The 16,962-nt window shown below is 39.2% G+C and overlaps 1 protein-coding gene across 2 annotated transcripts in view; it reads left to right on the forward strand.

Moving 5' to 3' along the window:
• The window catches only part of MAPRE2 (microtubule associated protein RP/EB family member 2), a 163,424-nt gene that overhangs the window by 82,708 nt on the left and 63,754 nt on the right, over nucleotides 1-16,962 (forward strand). For both annotated transcript variants that reach the window (XM_081251707.1, XM_081251706.1), the window contains one exon: nucleotides 8,652-8,779. In XM_081251707.1, coding sequence (XP_081107833.1) covers nucleotides 8,659-8,779 — 121 coding nt within the window. In that variant the 5' untranslated portion in view covers nucleotides 8,652-8,658. The remainder of the gene's footprint in view (nucleotides 1-8,651; nucleotides 8,780-16,962) is intronic.

The raw sequence follows: 16,962 nt of genomic DNA on the forward strand, positions 1-16,962 counted from the left end.
GGAAATATTCCTAACCTTGACTGATTCACCCTTACTCTGTCCTCTATCCTAGTTTTCTCACAGGTCCCTTAACAATGGTTGTTTTTACTGCAGGGTTTCTAGGGATTGCAGTTGTGTCAGATGGAGATGAGGATGTGGTAGAGGTTAGAGTGGTGAGTCTAGTAACTAATTAACTGGAGTATTACTAAAGCAAAAATCAAGTGCTATTCCATTGTTTACCTGGTCATCTTAATGAGCTCCTTGAAGGCAGATAATGCTTTACTTGCTGTTGTGAGCCGACTGTCTTGATACGAAAGGATTGTTGTCCTTTGGTGAACGTTGTCAATAAAGGCGCAGAAAAGAGTGTGATTCATCGACAGAACCTGCAGCAAATGACTTGCTTCCTTGTTCTTATGGATTTTTAAAAAGCTATATAACTCTTCTACCTGCCCTTTGGTTGTACATTTCTTTCTATTATGTAACCACAGAACATCTTTACTCACTTATATATGGATTATCTTTCTAAAACACGGATCTGATTGTGTCTGTCCCACTTTGCATTTAGTTTTGTTTTTAAATCATCTAGAGCAAAAATTTCATCCCGACTTGGCTTAATGCCATCTGGCACAATTCTGGGCCTTGGTGCCTCATCCTCCATCAATACATCGCCTGGTAAAGCAAAAGCTTCACACTACTGCCTATAGGCAAAGCCATTAGAAAAGTATGTGAACTGCCAAAAGTTATGCCAGTACGTGAAAATCATACCAGACTGTCCAAAACACTTAAAATTTTGAATTTTTTCTGAGGTTTTATGTACTATACATAGTTGATTTTTAAAATTGACTAGTAACTAAAAGCAAATGGTTTTGTTTACTAAGTGATAGACTAAAGAAGACAGTGGAAGTTATTAACCAAAAAATGAAAAACCTTTTAATAATGTTGTGGAAAAGCAGTTACTGTAGTCACATTATCTGGGATGTCAGTGACATGAGTTTTTTTAGATCTTCAGGGCAAGAGAATCTAGAGATGAGGGTGCTTCTGGGGATGGGTGGATATTTATTTTTATACCTATCTATAAATAATAAAATCTTCACTTAGCACTTTAAGTAAAAAGCAGATTTTTGTTGCTTTAGGATTAATAAGAATTCCAAACACAACTGTTTCATAAACGTATAGATTTTTGTGTAAGACCTGTAAGACTAGATTTTTCTGTCCTATATAGTCGTGCTTAAAAATATTATCTCTGAATACCATTTGTGACCAAAGGAATAAGGAACCCTTGGAGAAATGACTGGTTTTAGGTCTAAGGCAGCAAAGGTACGAGTCAAGCCTGAAGCATTTCGTCATACCAGAAAGCAGGGAAGTTAGCAAAGACTACTAGGATCTTCTCAAAAGAACCTAGAAACCAGTTTGAATAAAGGCATAAACTGCATTGGATTGAAACGTATCAAATGTATTTAAATCCATGAGTTCATAATTACACTTAAAAAATAAAAACCTCATTGGTCGTATTTGGAGAATATTAGGAACTTACCTCATTGTTTTGAAAATCTGTAAATAAAGGGAAAGAATCAGGCATCTATCCTGCCTTTGCTCTATGCTCAGTATCTCAAAGGGGAAATTTCTCTTTGTAGAATTATTCTAGCTAATAAAGCAAGAACGACTAGAAGAAAAGAGAGGACTCAAATAAACAAAATAAGAAATGAAAAAGGAGAAATAACAACCAATACTGCAGAAATACAAAAAATCATAAGAGAATAGTATGAACAATTATATGCCAACAAATTGGACAACCTAGAAGAACTGGACAAGTTTCTAGAAACATACAGCTCACCAAAACTGAATCAAGAAGAAGTAGATAATTTGAACAGACCGATCGCTAGAAGTTAAATAGAATCTGTAATTTAAAAAACTCCCTGAAAACACAAGTCCAGGACCAGATGTCTTCACTGGGGAATTCTACCAAACATGCAAAAAAGAACTTATACTGATCCTTCACAGATTCTTCCAAAAGACTGAAGAAGAGGGAACACTCCCTAAGTCATTCTATGAAACCACCATCACCCTGATACCAAAATCAGACAAAGACACTACCAAAAAAGAAAATTACAGGCCAATATCTTTGATGAATGTAGATGCGGAAATCCTCAACGATACATTAGCAAACTGGATCCAACAACACATAAAAAGGATTGTACACCATGATCAAGTTGGATTCATCCTAGGGTCATGAGGATGGTTCATCATGTGCAAATCAATTAGTGTGATACACCACATCAACAAAAGAAAAGACAAAAACCACATGATCATTTCAATAGATGCAGGGAAAGTATTTGATGAAATTCAACATCCATTCATGATAAAAGCTCTCACCTAAATGAGTATAGAGGGAACGTATTTCAACATAATAGAAGCTATTTATGACAAACCCACAGCCAACATGATACTCAACAGTGAAAAGCTGAAAACCTTTCCAGTAAATTCTGGAACAAGACAAGGATGCCCACTCTCACCACTTCTATTCAACATAGTATTGGAAGGCCTAGCCACAGCAGTTGGACAAGAAAAAGAAATAAAAGTCCAAATTGGAAGGGAAGTGATACAATTGTCATTATATGCAGATGACATGAAACTCTCTATAGAAAACCCTAAAGATGCCACACAAAAACTATTAGAACTGATAAATTCAGCAAGGTATCAGGATACAAGATTTATCTACAGAAATCTGTTGCACTTTTTTGCACTAATAATGAAGTATCAGAAAGAGAAAGAAAAAAATTCCTTTTAAAATTGCATCAAAACTAAAAAGACTTAGGAATAAAACTGACCAAGGAGGTTAGAGACTTACAGGCTAAGAGCTATAAAACATTGATAAAGGAAATTGAAGATCATTCAAAGAAATGGAAAGATAGCTCATGCTTTTGGATTGGAAGAATTAATATTGTTAAAATGGCCATACTACCCAAAGCAATCTACAGATTTAACGCCATCCCTATCAAATTACCCATGACATTTTCACACAACTAGAACAAATAATCCTAAAACTTATATGGAACCACAAAAGACCCAGAATTGCCAAAGCAATCCTGAGGAAAAAGAACAAAGCTGGAGGCATAACCGTCATGGATTTCAGACAATACTACAAAGCTACAGTAATCAAAACAGTGTGGTATTGGCACAAAAACAGACACATGGATCAATGGAACAGAATAGAGAGCCCAGAAATAAACCCACATACCTACGGTTAACTAGTGTTCGACAAAGGAGGCAAGAATATAAAACGGAGAAAAGACAGTCTCTTCAGCAAGTGGTGTTAGGAAAGCTGAACAGCTGCATGTAAACCAGTGAAGTTAGAACACTCTCTTACACCATACACAAAAATAAACTCGGACTTTCCTGGTGGCACAGTGGTTAAGAATCTGCCTGCCAATGCAGGGGACACGGGTTCAAGCCCTGGTCCAGGAAGATTCCACATGCCACAGAGCAACTAAGCCTGTGCGCCACAACTACTGAGCCTGTGCTCTAGAGCCTGCGAGCCACAACTACTGAGCCTGCGTGCCACACTACTGAAGCCCACGCACCCAGAGCCTGTACTTTGCAACAAGAGAAGCCACTGCGATGAGAAGCCCGTGTACCACAATGAAGAGTAGGCCCCGCTCACCACAATTAGAAAAAGCCCATGCACAGCAACAGAGACTCAACGCAGCCAAAAATAAATAAATAAATTTATAAAAAATAAACAAACCCAAGAAGGCTTAAAGACTTAAATATAAGACATGACACTATAAAGCTCTTAGAAGAGAACATAGGCAAAACATTCTCTGACATAAATCGTAGCAATACCTTCTTAGATCAGTCTCCTAAGGTAATAGAAGTAAAAGCAAAAATAAACAAATGGGACCTAATCAAACTTATAAGCTTTTGCACAGCAAAGGAAACCATAAACAAAATGAAAATGCAATGGGAGAAAAGATTTGCAAACAATGCAACTGACAAGGGCTTAATTTCCTAAGTATACAAACAGCTAATGTAGCTCAATATCAAAAAACAAACAACCCAATACAAAATGGGCAGAAGACCTAAATAGACATTTCTCTAAAGAAGACATATAGATGGCCAATAGGCACATGAAAAGATGTTCAACATCGTTAATTATTAGAGAAACGCAAGTCAAAACTACAATTAGGTACCACCTCACACTGGTCAGAATGGCCATCAACAAAAAGTCTACAAATAATAAATGCTGGACAGGGTGTAGGGAAAAGGGAACCCTCCTACACTGTTGGTGGGAATGTAAATTGGTGCAGCCACTATGGAGAACAGTATGGATGTTCCTTAAAAAACTAAAAATAAAGTTACCATATGATCCAGCAATACTACTCCTGGGCATATATCCAGGAAAGAGGAAAACTCTAATTGGAAAAGATCCACGGACCCCATTGTTCATAGCAGCACTACTTATAATAGCCAAGACATGGAAGCAACCTAAGTGTCCATCGACAGGTGTGTGTGTGTATAAAATGAAATATTGCTGAGTCATAAAAAATGAAATAATGCCATTTGCAGCAACATGGATGGACCTAGAGATTATCACACTAAGTGGAGTCTGACAGGGAAAGACAAATATCACATGATGTCACTTACATGTGGAATCTAAAAAAAAAAATGCAACTGAACTTATTTACAAAACAGAAACAGACTCACAGACATGGAAAACAAACTCATGGTTACCAAAGGGGAAAGGGGCAGGGGGAGGGATAAATTAGGAGTTTGGGATTAACATGTACACACTAGTAAGTATAAAATAAACAACAGGGACCTACTGTAGAGCACAGGGAAATATATTCAATAACTTGAAATAACCTATAATGGAAAAGAATCTGAAAAGAATACATAGGGATATATATGTATCTATGTATGACTGAATCACTTTGATGTATACAACATTATAAATCAACTATACTTCAATTTAAGAAAAAAGAATGAATAATAGAATATCACTTTGAAGTCTCTAAAGAGTTGTTGGACCTAGGCAGATACCATCGATGGCTAACTATATCACTTAAGGAGTCAGTCAGACAGTATGTGTCTCCTGATGGAAGTTGAAACACTGCATGAAATAGTCTTGTCCCCTGTCCTCCATTAGAACTTGAATCAGAGCAAGCTTCTAGGTCAAATTACCAGTTTCTGGGAATACAAGGGAGAGAGGAATATGTTAAAAGGCACCAATGGGATGCAGTGAGAAAAATCTAGATTGTGGAAATTCTACAAGACAAACAACCCATTCCTTCAACAACAGTTTTTTTAAATGCAAGGGAAATATTAGAAATGGAGAAGAAACCTATACATAAAAGAAAGTACATATCAGAGAATCACAATGTATGAATCTTATTTGAATTCAGATTCAAACAAATTGAAACAAAATTATAATGCATATTTGATATTAAGAAATTTTATTTTTAGGTGTGATAATGCTGTTGTGGTTTTGTTTTCTTTTTAATGTCCTTATCTTTTAGAGACACATACAAAAATACTTAGAGGTGAGATCATATAATGCTTGGCATTTACTTCAAAGTAATCTGGCTTGGGAGATGGAGGGTGGGAAGATGGGAGTGTTGATGGGAATATAAATGAAACAAGATTGGCCAAGTTTAGATAATTGTTGAAACCAAGAAGTGAACACAACTGATTTGTTATTCTGTTCTCTCTCCTTTTGCATATATCAGAAAACTTTCAAAATAAAAGTGTATATATATGTATATACACACTTTATAAAAAATGATGTGTGGTATAATTGTACAAAATTAGTAAAATTGCAAAATTTCAACCAGGTTTAAATATTAAAAAGAATTTGTTACCACTGTTCACCTATTAGAATGGCCAAAATCCAAAATACCAACAATACCAAATTTTAGTGAGGATATGAAGCGATAGGAACTTTCCTTTATTTATTTATTTATTTATTTATTTAATTTATTTTTTGGCTGTGTTGGGTCCCCACTACTGCGCATGGGCCCCCTCCAGCTGCGACGAGTGGGGGCCACCCTTCGCCGCGGTGTGTGGTCCTCCCACCGTGGTGGTCTCCCCCGCTGCAGAGCACGGGCTCCAGGCTCACGGGCCCAGCAGTCGTGGCTCACGGGCTCCAGAGCGCAGGCATACGGGCCTAGTTGCTCCGCGGCATGCGGATTCCCCCAGACCAGGGATCGAACCTGTGTCCCCTGCACCGGCAGGCGGATTCTCAACCACTGCGCCACCAGGGAAGTCCCGGAACTTTCTTTTTTTTTTTAATGTTCATAATGGCTTTATTTATAATAGCCCCAAACTGTAAACAACCCAAATGTCCATCAACAGGTAAATGAATAAACAAACTCAGTATGTACATACAATGGAACACTACTCAGCAATGAAAAGGCGTGAGCTACTGATATACAGTGCAACATGGATCTCACAGTTTTATGAAAGCAGCCATACAAATGTATATACTATGTGATTCTATTTATAGAAAATTCTAGAAAATGCAAACTAATCTACAGTAACTTTCATTCATTGATGTTGGGAGTGCAAAATGGTGCAGTGACTTTGCAAGAAGTTTGGCAGTTTCTTATAAAATTGAATATACTCTTACCATTGCAACCCATCAGTCATGCTGTTTGGTATTTACCCAAATGAATGAAAACTTATAAAAACCTGCACATGGATATTTATAGCAGCTTTATTCATAATTGCCAAAACTTGATGGCAACCAAGATGTCTTTCAGTAGGTGAGTGGTACATTCAGACCGTGCAGTATTATTCAGCGCTAAAAAGAAGTGAGCTCTCAAGCCATGAAAAGGCATGGAGGCACTTTAAATGTGCATTACTGAAAGAAGCCAGTCTGTGGTTCCAACTATGTGACATTCTGGAAAAGGTAAAACTATGGAGACATTAAAAGAAATCAGTGGTTGCCAGGAATGGTGGGAGGGAGGGATGAATCAGCAGAGCACAGAGGACTTTTAGGGCACTGAAGCTATTCTGTATGGTACTACAGTGGTGGATACTTGGCACTGTACATTTGTCACAGCCTGCACAGTGTATAACACCAAGAGTGAACCTAATGTAAACTATGGAACCTGGGTGATAATGTATCATTGTAGGTTCACCAATTTTAACATGTACCAGCCGGTTGGGGAGATTGGTGGGGGGGGCAGTGGAGGACGGGGAGGTATGTGGGAAAACTCTGTACTTTCCACTCAATTTTGCAGTGAACCTAAAGCTGCTCTAAAAAATAAAGTTTATTAATTAAGAAAAGGAAACCAATTACACCAAACTCTAGCTATCAAAGCATTTTAAGCAAAACAAACCTTTTCTGTTACCTTTTCTATGGCCAGTGTGTGCCCCTCCAGCGAAAAGTTGGGGGAAATAGTGTCACGAAATGGTCAGAAGGAGTATATTAACAGTCATCGCTGAAAGGAAGACTTGTGCAGTCAGGCAGGACTTCCAGATTATCCAAATACTTTTTTGTATACTTTTTTTTTCAAGGCTTTGTCCAAAGCTTTTAGAGACTAATAGAGACTATCAGGTGAGGACTTTTCTTCTTCTTTTCTATTTTAATAAATTTATTTATTTATTTTTGGCTGTGTTGGGTCTTTGTTGCTGCGCGCAGGCTTTCTCTAGTTGCGGCGAGTGGGAGCTACTCTTCATTGCGGTGCGCGGGCTTCTCATTGCGGTGGCTTCTCTTGTTGCGGAGCGTGGGCTCTAGGCATGCGGGCTTCCGTAGTTGTGGCACATGAGCTCAGTAGTTGTGGCTCTCGGGCTCTAGAGCGCAGATTCAGTAGTTGTGGCGCACGGGCTTAGCTGCTCCGCGGCATGTGGGATCTTCCCGGACAAGGGCTAGAACCCATGTACCCCACATTGGCAAGTGGATTCTTTTTTTTTTTTTTTTTTTTGCGGTATGCGGGCCTCTCACTGTTGTGGCCTCTCCCATTGCGGAGCACAGGCTCCGGACGCGCAAGCTCAGCGGCCATGGCTCACGGGCCCAGCCGCTCCGCGGCATGTGGGATCTTCCCGGACCGGGGCACGAACCCGTGTCCCCTGCATCGGCAGGTGGACTCTCAACCACTGCACTACGAGGGAAGCCCAGCAAGTGGATTCTTAACCACTGCGCCACCAGGGAAGTCCCAAGGATTTTTTTTCTAATGAAGTGTATTTGTAACCTGTTTCTAAAGTGAACTTCCTTTTCTCTAAAGCTGATAAAAAATATTCCCAACTCACTTTCTTTTTTTTTTTTGCCTGGGCTGCGCAGCTCATGGGATCTTAGTTCCCCATCCAGGGATTGAACCCAGGCCCTTGGCAGTCAGAGCGTGGAGTCCTAACCACTGGACCACCAGGGAATTCCCCAACTTACCTTCTAAGTGAGACACTGAATTACATGAGAGATTAGGAATCTCAGAACGTGAAGAACATTTGAGTCAAGTTGAGGGAGACAAAAAATGATACTGCATGAACAATATATGAGATTTAACCATATTATAGCAAACACGTAGAACAGAGACAAAGGGAAGAGAAAGGGCTTAGCCAGAGCTAACAAACCTTAGAGTTCTGTCAGGGATCCAGAGCTGAATGGATGTCTGTCATCTTTCTGAGTTAATTTTTTCCTTGTAGGTAAATAAACTTTGTTTGTCCGTTTTTTCTAGTTGGGGAATGGCAGTCAACGTGTATTCTACCTCGATAACCCAAGAGACTATGAGCCGACATGACATCATTGCCTGGGTTAATGACATAGTATCTCTAAACTACACGAAAGTGGAACAGCTTTGTTCAGGTAAGAGATTCTTTTAAGTATTTACATAAACGTTTACTCCCTGTCGTGTGGAATGTGATTTTATGAACCACAGATGATGTATTTTGGATAGGAAAAAATATATGTATCCGTATTGATGTATAATTAAAGGGGGAAAGCTCAGATATAATTGAAGAACATATGGGGGAAAATCATGGCCACCTAAGAGCATCGAGCCTCCACGACACATGTTATGAATGGTCTCGCTTAAGCTCTGTTAACTGGTCTCCCAGCCTCTTCTCCGTCACCCCCTCTCAGCCACCACATGTCTCCTCCTAATATGCAGATTGGGTCCTGCAACAGCTCTCCTTAAAAACCTTCCAGGCTCCACATTGTCCTTCCTACAGGATAAAATCCAGTCCTTCATGTGGCTGATAAGGTCCTTTCTTTATGTTCTGGCTGCAACCCATCTCCTTGGTGTCATCATCCTCCACATCTCTCTCCCCTGTGCCTCAGTCCCACAAAATACTCTTTGTTCCCTAAAGACTCCTTCCCTTTTGCATCCCACAGCTTTTTTTCAGGCTCCCTTTGCCCTTCTTTTTATTTGCAGTAAAATCTCGTTCACACTTTAAAATCCAACTCGGTTGTCACCCCCACCGAAGGGTTCCCCAGATCTCCCAGGCTCCACAGTGTTCACGGAGCGCTGTGCCCACCCTTGCAGAATAATGCATGTCACAGTGTGTTAGAAGGTCCAGGTCTCACTCCCCTGAAGGTACCCAGAGCCCTTGAGGACAGGACTGTGTTTCATCCTTTGTCATGTGTCTGCGGTGGCACCCTGCCTGCCTGCTATAAAGTAGGTCTGCAGGGAATGCATATTGAGCTAAACTTGTTTTAAAAAAGAAAAGATTTGACTTTAATGATAAAGTAGGGGCTTGTTAAAGAACATGTCACTAGTAAAGTAATTCATTCTTAGGTTAGAGTATTTATCAAAGAAATAGTCTTCCTTTGGGAACAGGAAGTATTTTCTTCCTGTGAACTAACAGGTAAGAGATTTCCTCTCTGCCTCTGGCTCTGACCGGCAATAGTGTTACTAGAAAATATTATGAAATGTATTCATGTGAAATCCCACGAGACATGATAGGTACAAAATAGTCATCAGGTAGAGCTGGTTCCGTGGTGTTGGGGCAGCAGAAGGGCGTTCTGCTGGCTTTCTCAGTGGGTCATGTGTAGAGGATTTCATGCGGTGCCGTCAGAATTTGGAACGCCCGCACTAGTCACTCTCAGATGGGCCCGAATCCAACCCCCAGTGAATACACTCTCCGTTCTTCACATCTAGACTGGATTAGAATCGACTAGCAGACAAACTTCCCATCTGCTGACACCTCTTCTCCCATCACCATTTTCTCATGAGCAAGGCAGTGAGGGTGACCAGAACCTAGGCATTGCCTCACCCACCCTTTCTGCGCCCAGGCCTCTAATATCAATACTGTGATTTGTGAGGTCAATAATGGATGCTAACCGGCCAGTTCTTTGCCCTGCAGTACGAGCTAGAGAAAAGCTGACTTAGACTATGATGACGCCCCAGGTATGTGTTGTTGGCCTATTGAAATGACTTCTAAAAATTACTGACAGAAACAGCCCCTGTTGCATGCTCCTCAACTGCAAATCTCCACTCAGTCAAGTTTTATGGTGCCGTTCTTGCTGTGCGTTCTGGAGCTCTCTAATATTTTATTTTTAATTTGCTGGAGGAAAAGCAACCCAGAGTGTTTTCTGTTATTAGCCATCCCTTTTCTGTTAATAGCGAATACCACTTTATATTGTAATTGTGGGTCCGTTTCTCCATAGGGCCTAACACATACTCTTCCGTCAGAAATGGTCATATTGGGATGAATGAAAATCAGTTGGAAACTGCTGTGGGGCAAAGACAAAACTGTGTATCTTTCCCATAAAGTGGCTGTATGTACCTGTAGATAAGGGTCATGGGGTTGGTTATCAAAGAAAAAGAGACACAGGAAGGAAGGAGATAAGAAAAAGAGTCATAGAGAAAATTGCCAGTCATGGGTCTAAAGTGTTGAAGGAGCCCATGAGGAGCTTCCTATGTAATGCACTTGGGGAGTTTTTGCTGACAAATGAAATGAGAAGCAAATTCGAATTTTTAGATGCAGTAGTAATAAATGCTGGAGTGTATGTGTACATGTATATGTGTGTGTGTGTACCTATTACTTATATAAATATGTATAATTTCTTTGCATGTCTTTCAAATTTCATATAAGGCAAATTCAACAAAAATTTTGGTAGCATCTGTGAAGAGTTCTTGTACAGTTTCCTTAAAGAAAGCATTGGTGTGCATTTTATAGTCGTATGTAGCTATGTTGCTATCCAGCGTGGCTTGATGAAACCTGTAGAAACCATTTTGATCATGAGAATAGATAATTTCTGTTAGGATAACTCACTGGTTACCTAAGGTTACAAGGTTGATGGTTCAGAAGAATATTTAAATATATATTTATTTAAATTATATTTAAAGGGTCCTTTCTTTATTGAAATACATTTTTTTGTTTGTCTTGGTTTTTTGTTTTGGGGGTATTTTTTTTGGTGGGGTTTTTTGGCTTAGAAAAACATGTCAATGTCCACAGTAGAGAGACATGTCTTTTATTTTAGGCAGTAGTTTCATCAGAGTGTGAACTGTGGACTATGTGCATTTATAATCTTCTGAGAAGCTGCTTAAGAATGCAGGTTCTTGGGTTCATTCACCTTCAAAATCAGTGTCTCTGGATGTGTGAAGCCTAAAGTGTGCATTCTAACAAGCATCCCAAGTACTTCTGTGCTGCAGCCAAGAGCTTGCAGTGCATTTTAGAGAAACTCCAAACCACTAAAAGTAAAGTTAAAATATCCAAAATTTATCTGGCACGATTTCCTCATTCATAATTTAGTCTGTGACTTTTCTCTTGCCTTCAGCAATTGCATTTAGCAGGAAGTGCTATCTTTTTATTTATTTATGAATTTATTTATTTATACCCTTCTTTGTTCTAGAAGACATTGAAGGCAGCTAGGACAGTGCTATTAGGATAAGAACAAAACCAAATATTGGTGACCTAAGTGATTTATCCTCAGCATACTTAATGAGTAGTCAGTCAGATTTCTTGGAAAATATCTTTTCCTTTCAGTTTCATTTTAATTTCTTTAGTTTACTATGTGTGATATTATTTTAGCAGCGTGCTGTGGAAAAACATACACAAAATACCTTCACGTTTTAACTGATTTGTTTTCTTGTTCAGTAAAATTGTTCCTTACTCTTTTTCCTAAATGTTTATGTTCCAATCCTAGCAGTCCCCCTTTGGCATTTTTTCCCCCATTTGCATTATTTCCTATTTCCTTTTTTTTAATTTCCAGCTAAGAGATTGCCCTCCAGCTAATATTAAAACTAACATCAGCTTTCTTTAGCTCATAAAGAACTGACATACTGCTTCACATGTGTGTGCCTTTTTCTGCAGAAATTTCTGCCTTTATATAACATCTCATTTGTCTCCATCGAAGCATTTTAAAAGCTTTTTAAAGGAGAGATGGTATGAGGTTTAACACTTAAAAACACGTTGCAGTAAGTTGCAAAAGAATGAAAATGACTCACTCTTTTCTCCTCTTAATTTTATCCCAAGGATGTAACCTTATGAAATTGTCTTTGGACATGAAATCTGGGTCATACAGTCATATGCATATTTAGTTCGCATTCATTTCTTGTGAACAACAACCTTTACGTTTCAAGTGAAAAGCTGGACTGTATAAATGAACAGGCTGTCAGTGGGTATGAATACTGCCTCTAATAATATGACAGTATACAGCTCATCTACATTTGATTTGAAAATGAATATTTGTGGATTTCCCACGTTGGGATGGGGGATTGAACCACATGAAATACCACATTTGTTTGGCTTAAAAATATTTTATGTTTTTAGTTCAATTGCCTAATAAAATGTTTAGGGCTTTTTGTGGGGTGACACATTTTGGTTTTACTTTAGTACCGGCTCAAACCAGTTTACTAGATGTTTTATAAGGGATTCAAGAGAGAGAATGGACATATAGTTAAGAGAAAAATGAAAATTTTTAAATAAAAAATTTTTTTCAAAGAGAGAGAGAATGGGCTAAGTATGGTGCTAAGAATCCCTATAAATCTGCTTTAGTGACTCGAGGTACCATATTGGAGATGACAGGAAAGGTAGTGAGCTACCTGGAGCAGAACAGTGAAAAGAAATGAGGCAGGGAGTTGGTTGGGAGTGGAAGGAATGTATCTTCCCTTTGCCTCGTCACCCCCCATCCTCTGCTCTAACATACAAATTTCCTTGGAAACTTTTTTCTGACATCCATTTTTCTGTGTCCCAGTCCTCTCCCCTCAACTGGGATGCAGGCAGCAGAGCCATTGGTCCACTGCTGGGTCGCTGCCAGAGCTTGGCCAGTGGGCACCTGACGAGCGACTCTCCCGTGCATGGGAGAGAGAGGCTAGAGAGGCAGCCTGCCCTTCTCTCTGTGCCACCTTCCTTTCATCCTCCCTTCTCTGTCCACAGCACAAGCAAACCACTGATGCTCAGATTCCAGTACTCTCACTAGGCTAGTTATAACAGCTCAGTGATTTTCATGAGCATTTTAGTATTTGAATAAAATTTGGTTTGGATGAAACCATTTTTTTAGAATGGAAAATTTTAGATCTTTTCTTGACTAGCATTAAAAAAAAAGACAGAGGGACTTCCCTGGTGGTCCAGTGGGTAAGACTCTGTGCTCCCAATGTAGGGGGCCCAGGTTCGATCCCTGGTCAGGGGACTAGATCCCACATGCGTGCTGCAACTAAGAGTCCGTGTGCCTCAACTAAGACCTGGCACAGCCAAAATAAATTAAATAAATAAGTAATTTAAAAAAAAAGAAAAATGATCAGGATTCGATTCAGCTTCATTTTGTGCTTCTCCACATTGTTTCAGGCTTTGTCTTGGATCAAGTTTTTGATGTTTTCTTCTTCCAGGAAAGTTCCTGAATCCAGCTGGTCATATCATAGTCAAAAATGACAATTCTCAGTCCTTCATGGCTCCCAGAAGGGGCTAGGCTTTACAGTAACACTGCAGGATTCAGAGGTGTGGTTGTCAGCCATGCCTGGGACCTGTAGGACAGGTGCTCTGAGCCCAGCAGAGCGTTCTTTATGATGTTTTTGGCTGCAATCTGTGCCTGTGAAATAGGTATGGGTTCCCCTGTGCCTTCTTCCTCCTGTCCACAGAGACCTCTGTCAGGAGGACAGGTTAGTGATGAAATCAGCTCAGAGTCTAAATTTAGTAGACCTTCTCAAGAGAGTTGGCTCTCTTGAACTGAAACCAAGTAAGGATATTTCGTCGATGTCTGGTAGCTCCAGAGCTTACTTAGCTTTATAAAATCATAGACTGTTATTTGCTTTCAGAAAGTTGTTATCTTGGATTGTGTTACTGTTGTTACAGATGTAATTGTATTATAGTGGAATATTATTCCTATTTGTGATGTATTATGTAGAGAGGTGGGGCTTTAGGGGTTTTGCTGACAGGTTTTCTCTGATTTTATTTTGCTGAAGTTAATTTTAAAATCTGTTTGCTTGGTCTCAGCAAACCAACTAATTGGCGAGCGGGGCAGGGGGGTGGGCAAAAAGTGAGTTGGAAAAAGGTGGGGAGGGAGGTCCAACATTGGGTTCAGTTGTTGCAGTGGATAATACACTCCTGTGTCTCCACTAATGTACCTGTCGAAAGGGAGTTTATTTTTTGAGTAGAATATGGGATACAGTAATATATTTTCCTTCTAAACATGTTTGTTTATAGATATTTGCTACTTTGTTACCAAAAATAAACATAAATTGGTGTTTTTGTTGTGGTTCTTCTGTTTACTGCATTTTGTAATGCTAAATACCATAGTGGAAAAAAGTGTATGCATTCACCTCCATTTATCCAACTGCCCCTATAAATTTTGTTTTTTTACATAGATGATATATGTATTGATATACATACACACACACACACGTATATGTATTGATACTGAAAGCAGTCAGCCATCTCTTCATCTGTCTCATTACTGTATTAAGTTCTGACAATCAATTTACTTTTATTTACACATGTTTTGAGTCCTTCTTTGGCCTAGGCCCTGGGGATCTGGATTAATAAGACGGGGTCGTGGTCCTCTAAGAGTTCAGTACGGCAGGGCACTGTCCTGCAGAAAACTAGAAAGCACACTGTGGCCAGTGCTGTTTTGGAAGAGCTTTGAGCTTACAAAGGAGAGGTGGTGAAACACAGCGAGTCTGTGGAGAAACACCTTCCTTCAGATTCTTTGGGAGTTAGTGGGTGCTGCCTTAGAATGGCTGAAGAATGGCCACAGTTTGTGAAACACCTCAGAAATCCTCCTCTTGAGTCACATGGGTGACCAGGACGCAGGATAATGTGTGTTTTATTAGGTCCAGCACTTAAATACATGAAGTATGTTGTTCCTCTAAGAGAAATGTAGAGTTTTTCCGGATGATATCATATGAGTATGTGAAAATTGTTTTTACTCTATTTTTTTGAAGAAACTGTGCGTACATCTGGGATTTTCTCGGAAACCATGGAATTGCTCAGTTCTTTGGAAGAAATGCAACAAATATTTTCATTTCTGTAAAGCCAGTCCTCAGTGATACAATAATTGGACAGGCCTCTAACTGAATAGGTGTCGGGCAACTCCGTTAGTATTTTCCAGAGGGACAGACCTACAGATGTGTCGTTTCTTTTCTTACCCTTTTCTACTGGAATCCCTCCTAAGTAGAGATGAAGACCATAAACTAGGGGAAGTAAAACAGGGAAAACAGATCACCTGGAATGAAGACTGGCAGTTTATACACTAACAAAAAATCAAGGAACATGTAATCACTATGAACTTAATATTGTGTCTTAACAGGAACGAAGCAAACTGGTGACATGTTATTAGAAATTTTAATGATTGCCTTTGAGAATTCTCAATAAAGTCACAAAATTTAATACTTGCAGGAATTTGTACAAGGCAGTACCCTTAATTAGATCCTAGACTTTCATCTTTTACTGTTTTCCCTTATCTGGGAAAATTCCCAGATGACATAGATGAATCTTGTCTTCAGGGTTCTTATGTATATCACTCATTTGCAAAATCTTTATAATGCAGTCTCCCCTTGGGTTCAGGTTCGTTTTCTTCTTATCTATTATAGTAAGACTCTGCCCGGTTTCAGCTGCTCCAAAACCATGAATGGGTCCATGGTTGTGAGTCTGGAAATGAGAATTGTTGTACTGGGGGCAGGTCATCAAAAGAAGTGTAGGGTGTGTCCAGGTGATGAAGATGATACTGATGAGAGTATAGGGCTTAGACCAAGGAATGAATCTCCAAAGCCCCAACATTGACTCTGTTAGCATTATGCCTGGAGCCCTGACTCAACGGCCCCAGAAATATTGGTGAAGTGTGTGGGAATCATAGGGCTGGAGCCCAAGGACATGTTGGGTTTTGTGATTCATAATTCTAATTTTGGAAACCTTTAGAGCTCCTTCTCCTCTGATTTTGTCTTTGCTTTATGATAAGATGCTTAGCATATGATGATACTTTTATTTTGGAATCATTCACCAAGATCTTTAAAAACAAGTATCTTAAGGAAAAAAAAAGGTATGTTCCAACACATTGTAAGTTATTTTGATTTTCCTAAAGATATTAATTACTTTACGTGATGGATGTATTCTTTATGAAACATTATTTTGTATTTATATTGCTTTTTTTTCTTTCCCTTTTCTCCTCTTCAGTTTAAATCATCTAAAGACTTTAACAGGAAGAGTAGAAAATTGGTGGAAAATAGTCATTTCCTTTTATAAATGAATTTGTGATTACTTAAGCACCTCATATGTTTATCTGGGGAAAGACTTAAGGACTGGAGAAGCCCTCAAATGTTTTTCCGTAGATAAACTGGAGGATCTTAGGAATGTGTTCATCCCCTTTCTTTGCTAGCAGGAGAGGCCAAGGACCTCATTTTGTTCTTTGGTTCTTTGCCCTTTGAATCTCAAACATGCATTTTGGAGATTAATATTTCATAGCTGAAACAATCCCATTCCATCCTCTTCATTTTTATAGCTCCAATTATTTTAACCAGCCACATAATACATGGTTTTGTACATTAGGGGCAAAATGATGTCATAGGGCCTCAACTTTATGTATCATCCTTTAGCATTTTCATTGTGCTTTTA

Source organism: Mesoplodon bidens (genome assembly GCF_964165515.1).
Source record: "Mesoplodon bidens genome assembly, chromosome: 13".
NCBI classification, from domain to species: domain Eukaryota; kingdom Metazoa; phylum Chordata; class Mammalia; order Artiodactyla; family Ziphiidae; genus Mesoplodon; species Mesoplodon bidens.